This window comes from Sturnira hondurensis, unplaced genomic scaffold (assembly GCF_014824575.4).
Source record: "Sturnira hondurensis isolate 20B ecotype Veracruz unplaced genomic scaffold, ASM1482457v3 Scaffold0022566, whole genome shotgun sequence".
In the NCBI taxonomy this organism is placed as follows: domain Eukaryota; kingdom Metazoa; phylum Chordata; class Mammalia; order Chiroptera; family Phyllostomidae; genus Sturnira; species Sturnira hondurensis.
Window position 1 is genome coordinate 10,444,154 of NW_028095197.1, and position 17,402 is coordinate 10,461,555.

General features: G+C 51.4%; 1 protein-coding gene across 2 annotated transcripts in view; it reads left to right on the forward strand.

Moving 5' to 3' along the window:
• The window catches only part of GALNT12 (polypeptide N-acetylgalactosaminyltransferase 12), a 32,723-nt gene extending 27,028 nt beyond the window's left edge, over positions 1-5,695 (forward strand). Inside the window, exons 8-10 of one of the 2 annotated variants that reach the window (XM_037035819.1) lie at positions 635-754; positions 2,580-2,726; positions 5,005-5,695. In XM_037035819.1, the coding sequence (XP_036891714.1) occupies positions 635-754; positions 2,580-2,726; positions 5,005-5,145 (408 nt within the window). In that variant the 3' untranslated portion in view covers positions 5,146-5,695. The remainder of the gene's footprint in view (positions 1-634; positions 755-2,579; positions 2,727-5,004) is intronic. The other variant, XM_037035820.1, reaches the window with a different exon arrangement.
• The last annotated feature ends 11,707 nt before the right edge of the window (positions 5,696-17,402 follow it).

The window sequence follows — 17,402 nt, forward strand, 5'->3', positions numbered from 1 at the left end:
AGGGAGGGGGCAGCACGGAGCTTCCCAAGGTGTTTTGTTCCTGCGGCTATTGGAGGGTTTTAGAGCCAAGTGACACCTCAGAGATGACACTAGATTAGACAGTGTGGAGTGACAGAGCACTGGGCTTGGAGTCAGAGTCCTGGATTCGAGACTCAGGTATCCCCACTTGTCCAGGTACCTCGGGCAGGTCACTGGCTGTTGGAATTATGCTGTCGCTCTTCGAGTCTAGAGTGGTGGGCTTGTGACCTGGGGAACGCTGAGCCTCTGGATCGGGGTGTCCTTCGCTGATGCCCGGTGCTGTGGGAGGAGCTCAGCGGTGTACCTGTGAGGCGACAGCCCAGCCGCGTCCGGCCCAGCGCAGCGATAAGCTGCACTCCTGAGCAGGGAGGAGGCTGGGCTTTCAGGCCCTGACCTGTCGGTCTCGTGATGCCCAGGTTTCCTGACTGAGAACGGGGGTTGCGATTCCCGCCCACGGGATGGCACCTTTAAAGCCAGAGATGTACGGGGCCCTTGCCACGGAGTCCAGTCCTGAGGCAGGCCCGTCTCTCACCCCATCTCCCTCCCTCGGAGCGTGGGGTGGCCTCCATCGTTGCGTGTAAATCTGGACCAAAACGCCACCTTGTGTTTTGTTCAGCTCCAGAACACAGGACTGAAAGGTTACTGCTTCGACTACAACCCTCCCAGCGAGCAGGACCTCACAGGGCACCAGGTCCTCCTGTACCAGTGTCATGGGATGGGTCAGAACCAGGTAGGTGTGTGCTGTTCCCTGGGCCTGGCAGGTGCAGGTGGGGGGCGGGGGCGCTGGGGGTTCTTCGATCCGGGGCTCATCGGTGTGGCCCCGAGAGGGGAAACTGAGGGCAGATCTGTGCGTTTTTACAAATTAAATGTGTGCTGTTTTTTTTTCCATTATAAAAGTAACATATGCTCATTACAGAACATTTGGGAAATCTAAGAAGTAGAAGCGAATAGGGAAGGACAGCACCCAAAGCAGCCACTGTTACAATTAAGACGTGTTTACTTCCCGTCTTGGTTTCCATGCACGGCCTTTGGATATGTGCTTTAAATGCTTGTCATCCGACGTCTGTGTGTTTCCTCTCCCGTGTTGCCACTTACTTCATCCTGCTTTCCTTGCATTACCAGACGGCCTTTGAGAATTTCATTCCCAACGGCCACTTGTACCTTTGTGTGGCTACGTTACTGTTCAGTAACTGAGTCCCCGCCTCCCTGTTTTTGTGAATGTAAACAACCCTGCTGCGAACACCTTTGGTTAGGAAAAAAAAATTAAGGAAACAAACCACAGATCCGGATTTGGGATGGCTTCCTTCGAACTGACTCTTCAACGCAGTCCCAGGTTTGGAAGGAGAGTGCCACACTGCAAAGCAGGGCTCGGCCGGGTACCTCGGCGGGGGGCCTGGACGGATTTGTTAAGTGCTGTCCTTCAGGGTGGGCATGGGGGCAAGGCCGGGACAGTCTGAGGACCAGAACGGGACCCCAGCCTAGGAATGCAGACGGACCCACCAGGGCGGGGCCAGCGGAGGGGTCAGGAGAGGAGGGAGGTGTTGGTTCTGGGTCTTCAAAGTCTGACCATCCTAGGAGGTGTCAGACACTAGAGACGAAAAAGTGGGGACTCAAGTTTTCTTCCAATCCGGGACTCCCGCAATTCCATTTGAATGTGAAGCCCCCTTGGGGTCCACAGCCAACTTTCGTAACTCAGACCCCCACAGCCTTAAGTTACTTAGGTTCTCCAGCACTTTTTAGAACAGCGCTCCTCAACGGCGGTCCTCCCAGAGGTGACCGCAGCATCGCCTGAGAGCTTGGAAATGCACATTCTCAGGCCTGGCCTGCCCCTCTAGAGCCCCAGTCTGTTGTTTCAGCCAGCTTTCTGGGAGAGCCCTTTGAGAGGTGCTGCTCCACGTGACTGGAGAAGAGCCAGCCACCTGTGTCCGAACCTCCTGGAAAGGAGGGAGTAGGGCAATGTGGGTGGGCAGCTGAATGTCTTGTTAAAAGTGTGAAAACACAGCCCCCTAGGGTCTCAGACTGAAGGAATCCACATCCCCCTCTGGGCGGGTCGGAATTAGCATTTTCCTGGTCACACTAGAGGAAACCGTTGCCCCAAAGAGCCCAGCCTTCCCATCCGCAGTCCCATTGTCTGCTTGTGCACAGCACTTGTTCTTCTTCGGAGGGGGGAGGCCGAAAGGACTGAAGAAGAAGGAGAGGAAATGGCTGGGAAGGCCGCAGAACCCCCAGGTGGGGGCACTGGGCAGCGTGCATTTTCTTTCCCACTGGTCTGCACCTGCATGGGGTGGGCTTAGGCTCCAGGGGCGTGAGGAGCCCAGGCACCCACAAGGCAGACCTGAGAAAGGGCTCCTCCATCCCCATTTGCTGAGCACCACACCGGGCTGCGTGGAGTGCCGAGGGACACGCAGGAGGCTGACTGATCAGACAGGCTTATATTCCCAGGTGAGGGGAGAGTGGGGGACCCTGACTCCCACACTCTCGTGACCCCCGGCTCTCATCCAGCAGTTCCCCGCTTTCCCTGTCAGAGGGTGACCGATGCCTGGTGGCTTCTCTGATTCTAGTTTTTCGAGTATACGTCCCAGAATGAAATTCGCTACAACACCCGCCAGCCGGAGGCCTGCGTAGCTGCGGAGGCAGGAGCAGACACTCTGGTCATGCATCTCTGTGAGGAAAGGGCCCCGGAGGACCAGAAATTCATCCTGCAGGAGGTGAGTGAGCTGTCTCCTCCGTCTTTGCTGCCTTCTGTGGGCGGCAGAGGAGAGCATGGAGGTCAAGTCCACTCTCCGGGGCAGTCCTGGGGAGTCCCTATAGGAGACTGGGAGCGTCACAGCCACCCTGAGCCCGTGGCCCCACAGTTAGAGTCCCGGTGTCCGGGGTCGGCTGTGCTTTCCCTCTCCCTTCACTGTGGACTCCCCTCAGTCTCTCCATCTGCCTCCACCTTGAGCTGCAGCGGCTGGAATGGCAAGAGGACCTGTCGCAGACATGTTCTGAGATGAAATGGGGTTTGAACAAGCGAAACCAATCACCAACATGTGAGGATGGCGGGTTAGATCCGGGTAGAAGTCACTGTACTTCTCTCAGCCTCCTTTTTCCCCGCCTCTAAAATAGGGGCGGGCAGAGCAGCCTCATCTGAACTCTAGCGAGGATTGCATGTATGGCCTAGAATATGTGTGTTCGTTGGAAACTGGGAAGCTCTATCGAGATGCGTTGTTACGTGCAGTGGGATCACCAAGATCTCTCGGAGGGAGGTGGCTCTCCGCCAGGATAGTCACCGAGGAGGGACTGGGTGTTAGTTCAGGCATGGAGGGCGGGAGCGCCACCGCGTTTGTGGTGAGCCCGGGATGCGACTCATAAATCGGTCATATCCTTTGACTCATGAAAAAGCACTTGAAGAAATAAAACCAAAGAAAGTAATTCAAAAGAAGAAAATTAGTTCTCCTTTATCTCTATGGGAAGTTGTCATTCCCAGCCTGGCCCCAGGGGTGGAAAGATTTATCTAGACTGTTTATAAATAGGTTAATTCCAAGAATGAATAGAAGCTGGAGTATGGTTTCCTGTAGAAAATGTTATGATTAGCAACGTAATGTGCAGGCTCCTTGGAAAAGACATGCACCGTAGTATTATCTATTTCATGTAAAAAATGAGGGAAATATTTCTGTGAACCCCAATGTCTGTGACCCCCAGTTTGACCTCTTCCTTCTCTTTCTTTCTACTGGAAGCCATTCTGAGCCCCCAAAGAATAGCAATGCAAGATAGAGACTATAAAATTGGTTTGAAATGTCATTAAAATTTTATCTTAAATTTCAGTGACCATTTCAGGAAAAGCCCGTCTCTTCAGAAGGCTGGGAGGAGGGCTGCTTTATTTAATTTCAGGCATGTCTCAGAGATTTTGCAGGTCCAGTTCCAGACCACGGCAATAAAGCCAGTTTTGCAAGACAGAGAGTCACGTTAATTTTCTATTTTCTCAGTGCCTATAAAAGTGATGATTGCCCTATACTGTAGTCTATTAAGTGTGCGGTAGCATTATGTCTAAAAGACAATGTGCATACCATAGTTTTACAAATACTTCATTGCCAAAAGATGCCAACTATCCCCTGAGCCTTCAGCAAGTCGTGATTTTTTGCTGGTGGAGGCTCTTACCTTCCATTTGTAAAAATATATTATCTGCAAAGTGCGGTAAAGTGAAGCACAGGAAAATGAGGTAGGCCTGGATTTACCTTCACATTATTCTGGAGGCAGCTTGTGAGCACTTTTTAGGGTTTTCAGGGTTAACACTTTGGAGATTGTCTTGCAACGATGTTTATTTCTTAGGTCTCTCTCACCCTGGAATAGGGATGTCGCTGTTCTGCCCATTTGTTGCTGGGCCACAATTGAGTTCCTCAGGGGGGTGCTCCTGCATCTTTCAGCAGAGGGACGACGACATGTGGGAGAGGAGCTAAAGAGAAACTCCAGGACTGGGGGAGGGGTTTGCTGCAGTTAACTCAGCACAGTTTGGGGAAAGAAGAGAAGGGAGGGGCATTAAAGAGGATCGTGCGTGGCCTTTCGGAGTTTGGGAGTTGGCTCGGTCTCGGAACCCACTTCCGCTCTGGTGACTGGCTGGTCTGTAGCTGAGCTGGGACTGAAGCCAAGTTTCCTGACTCTCCATTTCCATACATCAGAGAGAGATCCCCAGGGATGGAATTAGCTGACTTAAGTGGAAGAGATCCATAAAGGGTCTTTGGTCTTGACTTCCCTGAAGGAAAAGCAGTGGGGATGAGACATAGTGTCCAACAGATCCCTAGAGCAGCCAGCAGATGGCACCATTGGCCCTCTCTGTGTCCCGGGACAGTCCTGGATGGCCTTCGTACATGCAGACCCTGCTCAGCCAATAATCCTGAAATGGTAAATCCACCCCGGGTACTTAAGAACAGAGGTTAAGGAGAAAGAGACTTGCCAAGGGATGGCCTGTAATTCTCTTGACCAAGCAGTGTCTGTTATCCTTTGCAGGATGGCACTTTACTCCACATGCAATCCAGGAAATGTGTTCAGGCCGAGAGGACGGCTGTGGGTGACAGTTTTGTGCCGCTCCTACGAGACTGCACCAACTCGGAGCATCAGAAATGGTTCTTTAAAGAACGCGTGTCATAAAGTGTCACTGTGCCCAGGAGACCAGCAGAGGAGATGGGTGGCCCCTGGACTCAGCGCAGCAGAGATTCAGCTACGTGCAGGGGCCGACCCACCGAAACCGGGCTGTTCTGTTTTCACAGGGACATCACTGTGCAATGTGTGAAGGTGACGCGGGGCATGGTGAGGGTGTCGGTGAGCTTTGTACTGATTTTGAAAACTTTAAAACTGTTCCCAAATACTCTGTTTTTCACAGGATCACAAAGTATTAACCCTTGGTTGTCAGAGAATTAAAAACCTTCAACTATTTTTCTATCAAGAGGTATTCTTCTACTGCCGTGTCTTTTTATTCTCCCCAGCAGAAAAGTAGATGTGGGTAACTTCGAGGCTTTCCAGGCACTAAGGTGTTTGTGTGTGTGGAGGTTAGACTCACGGTCCATCACTCATGGTGACGCCTGAGACGCGGGGTCGGACTTTTCTCCCTGTGGACTGATGGACGGCGGGAGCGCCGTGCTGGTTCCTTCAGGTCACCGAGATAACCGAGGTTTGTTGAACAGAGTGCGATTTGATTCCATGTTGCTGCTTCCATGTCAAACCTGCAGTTAGAATTTGTGTTGGCCAGAGAAGACTCGCCGAAGCTCAGAGCCCAAAGGAGCAACTTGGTGTGCTGGTGTACACTCATCACACCGATACAGACGCCCACCGCACAGGGTGGGCTTCCACTCCGCCTCGAGGTGGTGCAGTGGGCTGCTTTCGGTAGTTACCACGGGGGCTTGGAAACGTTTTTAGGTCATTTTTAGTGTTTAGCACACATTCACGTTAGGGAGAAATTTAATGGTCTCTGCAAAGCTCCAGTCTCAAGTTTGTTCGCTAATAGTATCTGGTCATTTAAATCATTTTGTGCTACAGCAGCAGCTGATGTGCAGGTTTCTCGCGATTCTGGTTTGCGGGAGATCCCACATCCTCTCCTGAGATCTTGTCGGTGTGAGCGGTTTAAACAAGTGGGGGAGGGCACTGCGGGTCTTTGTTTTCACAGCCAGCCAGGTGTGAGCAAGACACATGTGCAGTCGATTAAAAGTTTCAACTTGTGTCTCAGGCTCTTCGGCCCCTCATTATGCATATTCTCCTCTTGGAGGGTCACCGTTCATAATTACCCAGAAAAACTCCAGATGGCCTGGCTTGGGTCAAACTGTGGTATTTTCATCACTTTGAACTTCAGTTTCTTCATCTGCAGAGTGGGAATAATGAAACCAAGCTTATGGGATAGGTGCCATGTTTTGCTGGGTATAATGTGCTCCTGTGCGTAATGCACCTCCGTGTTTTTGACCCAAACTTTCAGGAAAAAATTTTTGTTTTAATTTTTTAATTCAATTATGTATTTATTTATATTTAGATACTTGTTTTTGTATATTATAAAGGAATTTCAGCATTTATTTTTGAATATGTTATGGTACAGGAAATTCTATGTAACAAATAATTATGAAGCACAAGAATTATCTCCGGCACTACCCATGTATAATGTGCATCCTCATTTTTCCCTCAAAAATTTGGGCAAAAAAAATGTGCATTATACATGGCAAAATATGGTGTTAGGATAAACTATCAGAGCAAGATGGCAGCTTAGCTTCGTCCCTGACTTACAGTGTGGGCTCGTTAAATCTGTTTTCATAAATGCACTTTATAAATACGACACTGCTAAATTCAGTAGGTGTTTATTCAAAAAATAAATATTAAATAATTTAGTTATTTTGTGTTTATGGGAGTAAGTAGTTCCTGAGCAGACAGGCACATGGTCTGGACCCTCCAGCACAGATCGGTTCCCTGGTAAACATGCAGCAGGCCCATGGTCCCCCCCAACTCCCCCCCCCCACCCGGGGTAACCTGTAAAGCAGGTTGGATGCCCTCCCAGCCTGTCCTGGAGGTGAGAGTCCCGCCTGCCTCCTCCTGCCCTTTCTGCACTGCCCATCCGAGCTCCAAGATGGGGGTGGGTCAGGCCCTCCCAGTGTGGGAAGACAGTTCAGGAAGACAGAAGGTGAAGGCCAACTGAATCCCTACTGCGTGCGTGCCAGAAGCCGCAGGTGTGCTTCTGTGAGCGTTTGCTGAGCGCTGCAGTGACCCTGAGCGTGGGAAGTGGCTGGTCTGACTCCTGCCTTCAGCATACTGTATGCTGTATTGCAGTAATTTTTAGGGTAGGAAAAACCAATAAAAATATTTTGGGGGTGTTAAGGGAAATATTTTTAGAAACTGGGAGGCAATTTGCAATATTTTGAAGCTTTCCCCTCACTGATGGCAGGTCCCTGCCTGCCACAGGGGAAGGTGTGAACTGCCCCCCCCCCGCCCCCTTCTGGTCATCAGTGCAATTGTTACGACAGTAGCAATGCAGACAATGCAGGTGCCTTTGAAACCCAGGTTCAGGGATGCCCAGCCCTGTCATCAGACACCCACTTAACATTGGAGAGGATTCCTTTTTGAAAACCTGTGTAAAGCTTCCTATATGTCAGTTGGGGATGATTTGTTTTATTTATACAGCTCAATCCTGGATTTCTTTATGGCTTGAGTGCATGTTAAAACTTAAATTTCCTGCACCAACTAGCTTCCTTTTTCTCAGACTGGCGCAGTGCTTTGCACACTCTCACATGTGTGGAATCACCTGGCGTTTTGTTTAAAAGGTGGATTCGGCTTCAGGAGGTCCAGCTTGGGGCCCAAGACCCTGCCTTTCTCACAAGCTTCTGTCTGGCACCATCGCTGCCGGTCTGCGGACCGTATGTTGAGTAGCGAGATATTCAAGGGAGAGAAGAAAGCTCCTGCTTGGCCAGCTGCTAGTGTCTTGCTCTCACACACGCACACCAGAGGGTGTTGTCCCCTCAGGAAACAGGACTGCGCTGCAGTGGAGGCCAAGTCTGTTGATCTAAAAGAGTCTCCAAACCGCTGGCCCAGAGGGTGCAGGCCTGAAAGTTGCCCAGAGATCACTGTCTGCCCAGTGTAGCCGATGGGGGACTGAGGCCAGTGAGGGAGGGGTGGCCGGAGGTCCCACAGCGAGTTGGGGCCATGTTCTCCTTCGATGACCCGTCATCCCACGTGGTGATCAGGGTTCTGAATTTAGCCTGGGTGTGAACTTTTTCTTAAAAGTGTTCAGTGAGCACTCTTTTTAAAGATTGTGTCTTTGACCCTTGACTTTGTTTTATTATGATAAATAATAAAATAAAATTAGTTACTTAACAAAAAGTTCTTAAGACCGTGCCCATGGTGGGTTTTATTGTAGCCACAAGGTTAACCTAACGGGGCGGGTGGGCGGGCGGCACCGGCCTCGTGGGTGAGGTTGGATGCGCCAAAGTCCTCCCACTTGCACTCGACTTCAGAGTTTTGCTGGGGAGCGTACTGTTCCACTCGGTAAGGCAGGGGTGTCCGCCTCATTTTCACCGGGGGCCACATCAGCTTCACAGTTGCCTTCCAAGGGCCAGATGTAACTGTAGGACTGTATACATGTAACTGCCCCTTAACTAGGGGCAAGGAGCTGGGTGCTGCCGCCAGGTAGAAACTAGGTGCCGGGTCGGGTAAAACAAGGTGGAGGGCCTTGCGTTTGCCACCTGTGCTCTAAGGTCAGCGGGGGGAGGAGTGCTGGGTCCTGTTTGCAGTTGCTGATAACCCTAATCCTAATCGTTCCATAAATTAGGCACTGCTCTAAGCACTTCAGGTAAATGAGCTCATTTAATTCTCAGCTGCAGTGATTTAGTTCTCGAAGACAAGACACTGTTGCTCAGAGAGGGCAGGGTCACGTGGCTCATCCGTGGCCGTGCTGGAATTTGAACCCAGAGAGTCTCGCTCCAGAGTTCACTGGTAACTGCTCTGTCCTCCTGCCTCCAGGAAGGGAGGGAGGTGACTAGCCCAAGTCACACGGTTGGCAAACCGTGACCCCGGGCCCTCCCTTCACTCCTGGCCCAGTTACGCCACCCTGCCAGTTACGGCAGGAGAACTGGGGAGCCTGCCCTGCTTGGAGAGCATGGGAGGTCCCAGCAGGCTCGCGTCTCTGGGCGAGCACATCTCTTTCAAAAGTGCCAAGGCTGGGAGCACTATGAGGACAGCCCTGGGGGCTCCGACCGGCTCCTTTAGATGTGGTTGTTCTAGCGCAATTCCGTGTTGCCCACACCCACGCCCATGCTCTGCCCTCTTTCTCTTTCACGTGGGGGCAGCGGGGGCAGGCGGGATTGGGAGGGTGTTTTTCAGTTTCCCTTTCGAAATTCTTGCGGGGAAGCCAGGGAGGCTCCCGATCCGCAGCCAGTGGCCGCACGCAGTTGCTCCGTCCAGCACGTACCCGTCCTCAGAGTGCTTCCGCCCCCTGGGACTGGCCATGTTGTCCCGTCGGCCGTGTCATGATTCCTCTGGGAATCTCGAACCTTCTTTTACAAGGCAAGGGTCAGCGGGACTGATTGCTCATCAGAACTTGAGCTGGTTATTTCAGCATCCTGAAAAGAAATCGCCAGATGGGTGTGCCTATGGGGCAGCTCCAGTCATTAACTCCAGGGCGATTGCCAAGCACCACTGGACCTTCATTGCCAACTGTTACAAAAGGAAACAGATTATCGGGTTCCAGAGTATGAAGGGACTTTAAAGTCGTGGACTCAGCCCCTTCCTCATGCAGGAATCCCTCCTTGTCCCCAGCATGTGGTCAGCTGACCCTGGCTTGTCCGCTGCTGGTCAGGGCTCCTGCTCCCTTTCCCGGCCATCCTGTCCTGTCCCCTAATCGGATGGCTTTGTACAAAGCTCAACCCCCTCGACCCGGAGCTTCCCTCACTGCTCTGGATGCCCCTCGCAGGCCGCCCGGCAGGTGTGTTCTCTCTGCCGTTCAGAGAGCCTGCGAGGGGGCTTCTGCTCCTGAACCCGCTCTGCTGCAGGCTGGCCAGCCCAGGTTCTTCACTCCATCCGCACAGCAGGTGGTTTTCACTGGCGTTCTGGGAGGGCAGGCGACATAGATGTTTGTGTTAAACCCGCTGTGTTTAACCAAAGGCCAGGACTCTTTGTTTTTCGTCCTGCAGGGAGCCCAGGCTTGCTCAGGTTAGCCCAGGGCAGTAAAACGGCCTCAGTAATTGGCTATCTGGTGGTGGTGGTGGTGGTGGTGGTATGTGTGTGTGACCACAAGAGTGAGAGGGTGTAAGAGAACCTTCATTTTCATAGGAGGAAGTCAACAATAATGGTCCAAAACTGAAAAGTCACAAGAAAGCAGGTCTAATGATATTTGAAATACGGAGGCAAATGCTGGGAGACTGGCTGGAAATGCTGTGAGTGGAGGCCTCTTGGGAGCCAGACCGAGTGAGGGTGGGGAGGGGTGGGGCCGGGGACAGGGGACCGCTGGCTTTAGTATAAACCTTGAGTATTGTTAGGCTTTTTGAGCTAAGTCCCTGTCTATAAACTAAAATACATTTGGTAAAAATTATCCTTAAAAATTCTCCTAAATGGAGTCTTGAGTCCAAACTCTTGTTAGTAGGGAAATAATTAAGGGCCAGGGTTTGGCTTTATTTGTCAGGATACATTGAAAAGAGGTCGGGTTTTGTAGGAGGGCAGACCTGGGTATAAATTCCCTTCGGTCACTTGCTAGCTGTGTGACTTTGGGCAAGTCACTTAACCACTCTGAGCCACAATTCTCTATCTGTAAAACAGAGATCATGCTAGTACCTAACTCCAAGAGGGTAGCGAGGATTAAATGAGATGATGTGGGCAAAGCCGGGAGCACAGAGCACTCAGCCTGAATAGGTGCTCAGGTGGTTTACTGACCAGAGGGTCTGAGGTGCTCCCCACCCAGGAATATCCTGGGGACCAGAACAGTCTCAGAAACCACAGGGCTATGTCCTAGATTCTGTGGTGTTTGCTCTCTGGGGCAGAACAAGCGAACAAAGAAAGTTCTGGAAGTTTCCCCAGTCCTCCTCCTCCTCCTTCTACAGGGAAGCTAATTTTTTAACTATTCTCTCAGAATTAGTTTGTCCCTGGGAAAACTTTTAACCCAAGAACTGCAAGAAGTTTTGGGGTCATTTCAGTCCAATATTTTCTCTGTCGAGTGGGGGGAAGGGGGCCCTGGGCCCCTTCATCCTCTGTACCGGGGGGTCAGACACAAGAGTGGGAGCTTTCGATGCCCCTCAAAACCCCAGTGGCCACAGGACCCCAAGGACTCAGGGAGTTTGTCCTGAAGTGGACTGGGCTCGGCTCACTCCTTTTGGAACCAGAAGCTAAAGGGAAATAAACTGCCTTTTCTGGGTAAGATTCTAGACAATTCTGGGAACTTGTGTGCAGAACGAATTGATTTATGGGGACCCAGCTGTGCAGAACTGTACAAAACAGGGATCGGAGAAGATACACTCCAGATGTGGCTTCATTAAAGGCAGGGGTGGACCACTGGGGTGAAAAGGCTTCTGAGGTCCGTTGGGCCACGGAGGCTTTGAGAAAGTGTGGCCAAGGGCCTGTGGCTTCCAGCTGCTGAGTCCAAGCTGGAGAGCAGCTTTAGAACTAGCTTATTCCACCCAACCTCTTAAACTATGGAAGGGGACCCTGTGGCTCAGAGAGGGAAGGGGCTTACCTGGCATCACACAGCAAGGGGAGACAAGGCTGGGACCAGAACCCACACCTGCTGCTGCCAGTTCCAACATCTGTCCCATCACCTGCCTTGACCACTTACTCCTGCCTTTTTTAATCCAACTCAAGGCTGTTTTCTTAAGTAAAAGTTGAGGGGGACCTGGCTGAAAGACGCCCCTCCCCACCTCATGGGCTCCTGAGACCCTTAGTGACATCTCCCATGGGAGCAGTGGTCCCTGCACTCCCAGAACTGGACTCAGTGGTACTTTGTCAGGTGCCTGTTCTCTGTCCCCTGAGAATGAGGGCAGGGGTGGCCCAAGAGAGGGCGGGGGACACACTTCTGCTGCATTACCTCTGTCGGGAACGGATTTTGGTTATGAGAGTTCTAAAAATGAGCTTGGTAGGTCTCCGACTACAACGTTCCTGACATACGCCTTTTTTTTCTTTAACACTTTTTCTTTTTCAGATTGCTCCAAAGAAGATGCTTAGCTGAAAGTTTACTTGAGAAAGCACACAAGAATATACAGAAATCACTTACGTTTTCACGACCCAAAGAGCTCCATTGGGAAGTGCCATGGGCCCTTGAATAGTGTGAGTGTGAACAGCGTGAGTCCACTTAGGTGGGTTTTTTCAATGAATGCAGACCGTGCCGTACATGTGTTTTTCTCTTTCTTATGATTTTCTGAATAACACTTTCTTGTTCTAGCTTACTTTATGGTGAGAACGCAGTACATTAAACCTATCACATGCAAATAAGTACGTGTCAGTCGACTGGTATTGATAAGGCTCCCCGTCAGCAGCAGGCTATGAGTGGTTAAGTTTGGGGAGTCAAAATCAGACACAAATTTTGGATTGCGCAGTGTGGGGGTGTTGGCACCTCTAACCCTGTGCGCATCAAAGGTCAACTGTATTTTCTCTTAAGTCTTTTTATGTGACTGAAATGGGCTCAATATTGGCTTTTGCCAAATGAACATAGTTCTGTCCTTTAGGGAAATGCAGAAGAAGTCTCCTTCCTTGGCCCACAACAGGGGTTCAGAGGTGTAGAGACGATAGGCATCCCTAGATTTTTCCCAGCTCTGGGGGGAAACCTGAGCTCCATTCCAAATGCTGGGGTTTCGACAGCAGTTACTCTCATTGCCATTTGTTAAGAGTGCGCTGCTTACAGGCCACTGAACTAATTAGCTTTTCATATGTTACTTTGTCTCATCTCCACAAGTGTTAACAGAACGGTATTTTCTAGCTCCAATTCACAGGGGAAGGAACTGAGGCTCAGTGAAAACGGGTCCCGTACAGGCTGCGGGGAACTGAGCTCAGTGAGTTTCCCCTTCAATCTGGACTCTTTCTGGAGCGCAGCCACGTGACACACAGCTTTCCCGACAACCTCACTAAGACTGCCTCTTGAAGGTCTTTGCATTGTTCCTGGAGAATTCCTCTCCATCACTTCCCTTACCCTTATGATAATTTCTCTGAGGCAACATGACTCAGGGAGAATTCCTGGCAACGGTATTACCAAAAACAAAACAAAACAAAAATCCTTTCTAGCACAGCTCCGGGCACATAGTACTCACCCGGTACCTGGTTGCTATTATTATATAAAGTGGGCGGCACTGTTTGGTGCCCCGGGTTTCCCTCTGTTCCCCACAGAACACAGCCGAACAATGTGCTAAAAGTAGCATCTTGCTTAGGAGGGGCCTGTCCACCGTGGCTGGGCTCTAAGGTAGCTTCCAGAAGCATCCTTTCTCTCCAGCTATTGGCAGAAACAAGAAACCAAGAAGTTGCTTCCTTGAATTTGGTTGGGTTCATCTGCCCCTGGCCTGGCTCTGCACTTCCCTGGGGTCTTGTCACTCCCCCTCTTTGCTGGTGTGGCGGGTCTGTCTGTCTCTGGTGCATCCCACCCCCCCACTGGCCTTGGAAACGGAGAGCGAAGCTGGCCTTGCTGCCACTTCTGCTCCTGGTGCCTCAGGCACGGTGCTTAGAACAGACATTCTTCAAAGTGGGTGGAGCTGTCAAAATGGATTTTAAAATATAGGTTGTATTTTATTTTAAATTTTGGTTGCTTTCTAAATTTGGTCACAATTGCATCTTGTTCTAAAACAAGAGAAAGGAAGCAGCTGCCCTCTGGGAGGTTCCAGAGAGAAGGGAGGAAAGCCCTCAGCTTCTCTGCCGATTGTTCTGCTTCCTTCCTGAGGGCTCCACAGTAGCCCTGTGGGCGGGGGAGGGGACAGATGTGGACCTGAAGATGCCCGGGACGTCTCCCTGACCTGGGAGCTTCCAGTCGGGCCTACTGTCACCAGCCCATGACAACTGGCCAAGGCTACTGGCCCCCACTGTGTGCGAGACACAGGCACTTCCCACTCCTGTATCTTCACCTCGGCACGTGAAAACCACTTGCATGCAGACAATTATGACTCAAGGTTGGCACAGGGGTATGGGAGGGACCCCCAAAAAGGACTGATCTCGTCTTCATCATAGAGAAGTGCCTTCTGTGCCATCTGGAAAGGCTGAGCAGGCTGTGGACAGGCCGGGGGAAGGCAGTCAAAGCACAGGGCAGCTTGGCCAGGAATGGAGAGTAGGGGTGTGATTGCAATGTGGGAAGAGAGGCTGGGGATGTGAGGCCTGATCCTAGCTGGTCCACACCTTGAGGGGGTTGGATGCCAAACTGAGGAGTTGAGACTTCAACTTGGAGACCAGGAGGAGAATTACAGCTGGTCAGGAGCAGCTTCCTCCCATTGCATCATCCTTCCTCGAGTGTCCATCCCCCACGAGCTGCAGAGGGCTGGGAGTCTATCACTGTGTGGTTTGGCTCCTGTCCCCAACCCTGACAAGGTCAAGGATATCTTGTTTGCAAAATCCCTTGAAAAGTTTTCTTCCTCGTGTTTCTGCCTCAGACAACTGCCTTGGGCCTCTCCGTGCCTGTCTCCTGCTGGCACTCTGTCCTCGGTGGCTCTGGTCTCCACATTTCTTAGTTCCCCACTCACTACGGACTCTCCTAAGCCATTTCTGTGGGCTTCCTCTGCCTCATGCTTGAGCCCCTTTCCCTGGGATGCTGCGGGGTCCTCTCGTGGCCTCTCACCTTCTCTCTGGGCGATCTCAGACGCAGATACGACTTTACTGCCAACGGTATCCGTGTCTGTCAGATAGGAACTGTAGTCAGCTGCAAGCATCAGAAACCTGGAAAACAGTGACTTATGGACTAGAGGCTTTATTTTCCTGACCTAAGAAGGCATCCTGAGTTAGGCATTTCAGGGCTGATGTAGCTTCACGGTACTGTGAGGGATGGAGGTTTCTTCTGTCTTTCGTCAGCCATACTTAGCACATTCCTGTACCCCTGTGGTGCTAAGATGGTGCATCCCCTCCGGGCACTGAGTTTGTCCCATTCTGGGAGAAGAGTAAGGGCAAAGACCTCAGCTGAGTCTGTCCCTCATTAAAGACCTTTCCCATCTCAGTATCAGTCAGGTATTGCCACAGTAAAGTTCAGTAACAAGCACGCCTCAACTCAGTGTAACGGGTCAGTTCAGGCCAGGCTCCACTGGGCAGCGCTCCAGACTTGGATCAGCTGTCTCAGCTCTAGGTCAGCTCCCAGGGCACTAGTTCTGGGACAAGGCTGGACAAGCCACCATTTCCCAGGGCAGGCTCTTCTAACAGCAAGTCATCGGGGCAAGAAGCAAGCCAAACTGCAAACAAATCCAGGTCTCTGCTTATTCCCTCTGCTAGCTTTCCATGCTAAGTCACACAGCCAAGCCCATCAACGGGTAAGCTCTCACACTCAGTCCTTCATAGGAGAAGAGGAAAATGCATATTTGTTCTGTAAAAATCCACATGAAACGATCTCACCATTCAGTCCCGTGTCATGACTCCCTTCGCTGCAAAGGAGCTGAGAAGTGTGTTTTTCTACTTGGAGAGTTGCCATCCTAGACCAGTCTGGAGGTTCTGATAGGAGGGAAGGAGAGGGGGAAGGAAACCGGGTAGGCACACTTTGACAGGAGGCCCCAGGTAACAGACAATGAAGTTAGAGTCCACACCGGTTTGCAGTGACACTAAGGACCTTACCTTTGTGAAGCCACCAGGACACACAGGCCACATAACAAGACTTAGGTGGCCACCTTGTGCCTTCTCCCACTGTGACATTTCACAAACCCCCCTCCCAGTGCTGTCCTAGGTCCCACTGCCCAGTGGCCCAGGGAGAGCACGATCAGGAGGGCTGGGAGAGTCATCAGTAGTGCCCCCATTTGGAGTTGCTTGTCCTCTGTCTCCTAGTGAGATGTCGGCCTGTGTGATTCCCGGCACGTGCTCGTCAGCCCTGGAGGGCCCGGCTCTGTCATGTGGCCCGGCACCGTGGCCTGGCACCTCTTTTGCAGCGTCAGTGACTCAGGCCACTGTCAAATACACTCAGGTCTTAATGCCAATTACTGAAGAGGAAGGTGCAGAATAACGTGAGACAAGGAGAGAGAGTGTGGGGAGGTGGGTGCTCCACCGCCTCACCCTAAGAGCACAGGGAGGGGCAGGCTCTCACTAGATTGCACTTGCTGGTCCTGAGGCAGGGAGTCCGCAATGGCTCCCAGAGTCCATGGCATTCTTAAGTCTCTCGCTCGCCACCTACCCGCAGATGTCTCTGCACACCGGGTCTTTCCCTAGCCTGCTTCCCTCTGAACCCCTCCCTCTGCTTCTCCCATCGACTCTGCAAATGACACGTTCTAATCTGGACTGTGAACCCCGACACTAAGAAGGGCTCCTGGTGGCTAAGTGGGCTAAAATTTAAAACAAAATGAAATAAAGCGAGTTTAGCAGCCATTTCTACACAGGGGCCTCTCACGCAAACTGCACTTCACAGAGAAGCCTTTGCACTATCCTGCCTACCTCTGCGCCATCAAACTACCTGCCAGGGGTGTGCCTGCCCTCTGAGCTAGCCCTTATAGAGGAGTTCTTAGAGTCCTATTTCAACCAATAGGACTGAGATTTTCCCCATCCAATTGGAGCTGCACACCTCTGACCAATCAGAGTGGCTCTATTCTGTCTGACCAATCAGGGACCAGGGGTAGGGACTTCTGGCTCTGTCAGCCAGCTCCTCCCTGGCTCTAGCATCCTTTGCACTGAAGGCAGAAGGTTATGTGTCCTGGGCTGGGACTGAAACACCAGAGCAGAGTGGAGCTGCCTGGCTGAAGATGCTGTTTTCATGGCTGTGAAGCAGCGCCACTGAGCTGTCCATAGCAGTGCCATTTTCACAGCTGTGCCATGTTATTGTTGAGCTGTTGGCACTCAATACAGTTTCCTTCTTCACCACGCCCCAAGCTGGGGATTCCTGTTGGCGTTGAATTGGCACCAATTGCCATCAGTTGGCAGGATTCATTGTCTCGTTCTCCCCTAACCCGCTGTTTTCCCTCTCATGCTGCCCACAAAGGTGGAAAGATGTGATTCATCTCCCTGGCTTCTATTTCCCTTTACTCTGGCAAGAGCTCCAGTGTTTCCTCAGGAACTACCCCTTCCCCTCTTAGTCTCCGTGGTTTGTATGGCTCCACCAAAGCTCGTGGATCAGGTCCAAGTCAACTTGCCCAAGCATAGTGATTGGTTCCAATTAGAGAGAATCTCAGAACTTTCGTGGAAACGCTAAGGCACAAGCTCTTGTTTATTTCTACTAATTTAAACCTAGAAGGATATAGTTCAGAGAGGTGTTGGCAGCCATTTTGTGACCATGAGGCTGGCATTTATTGTGTGTCTTGTGA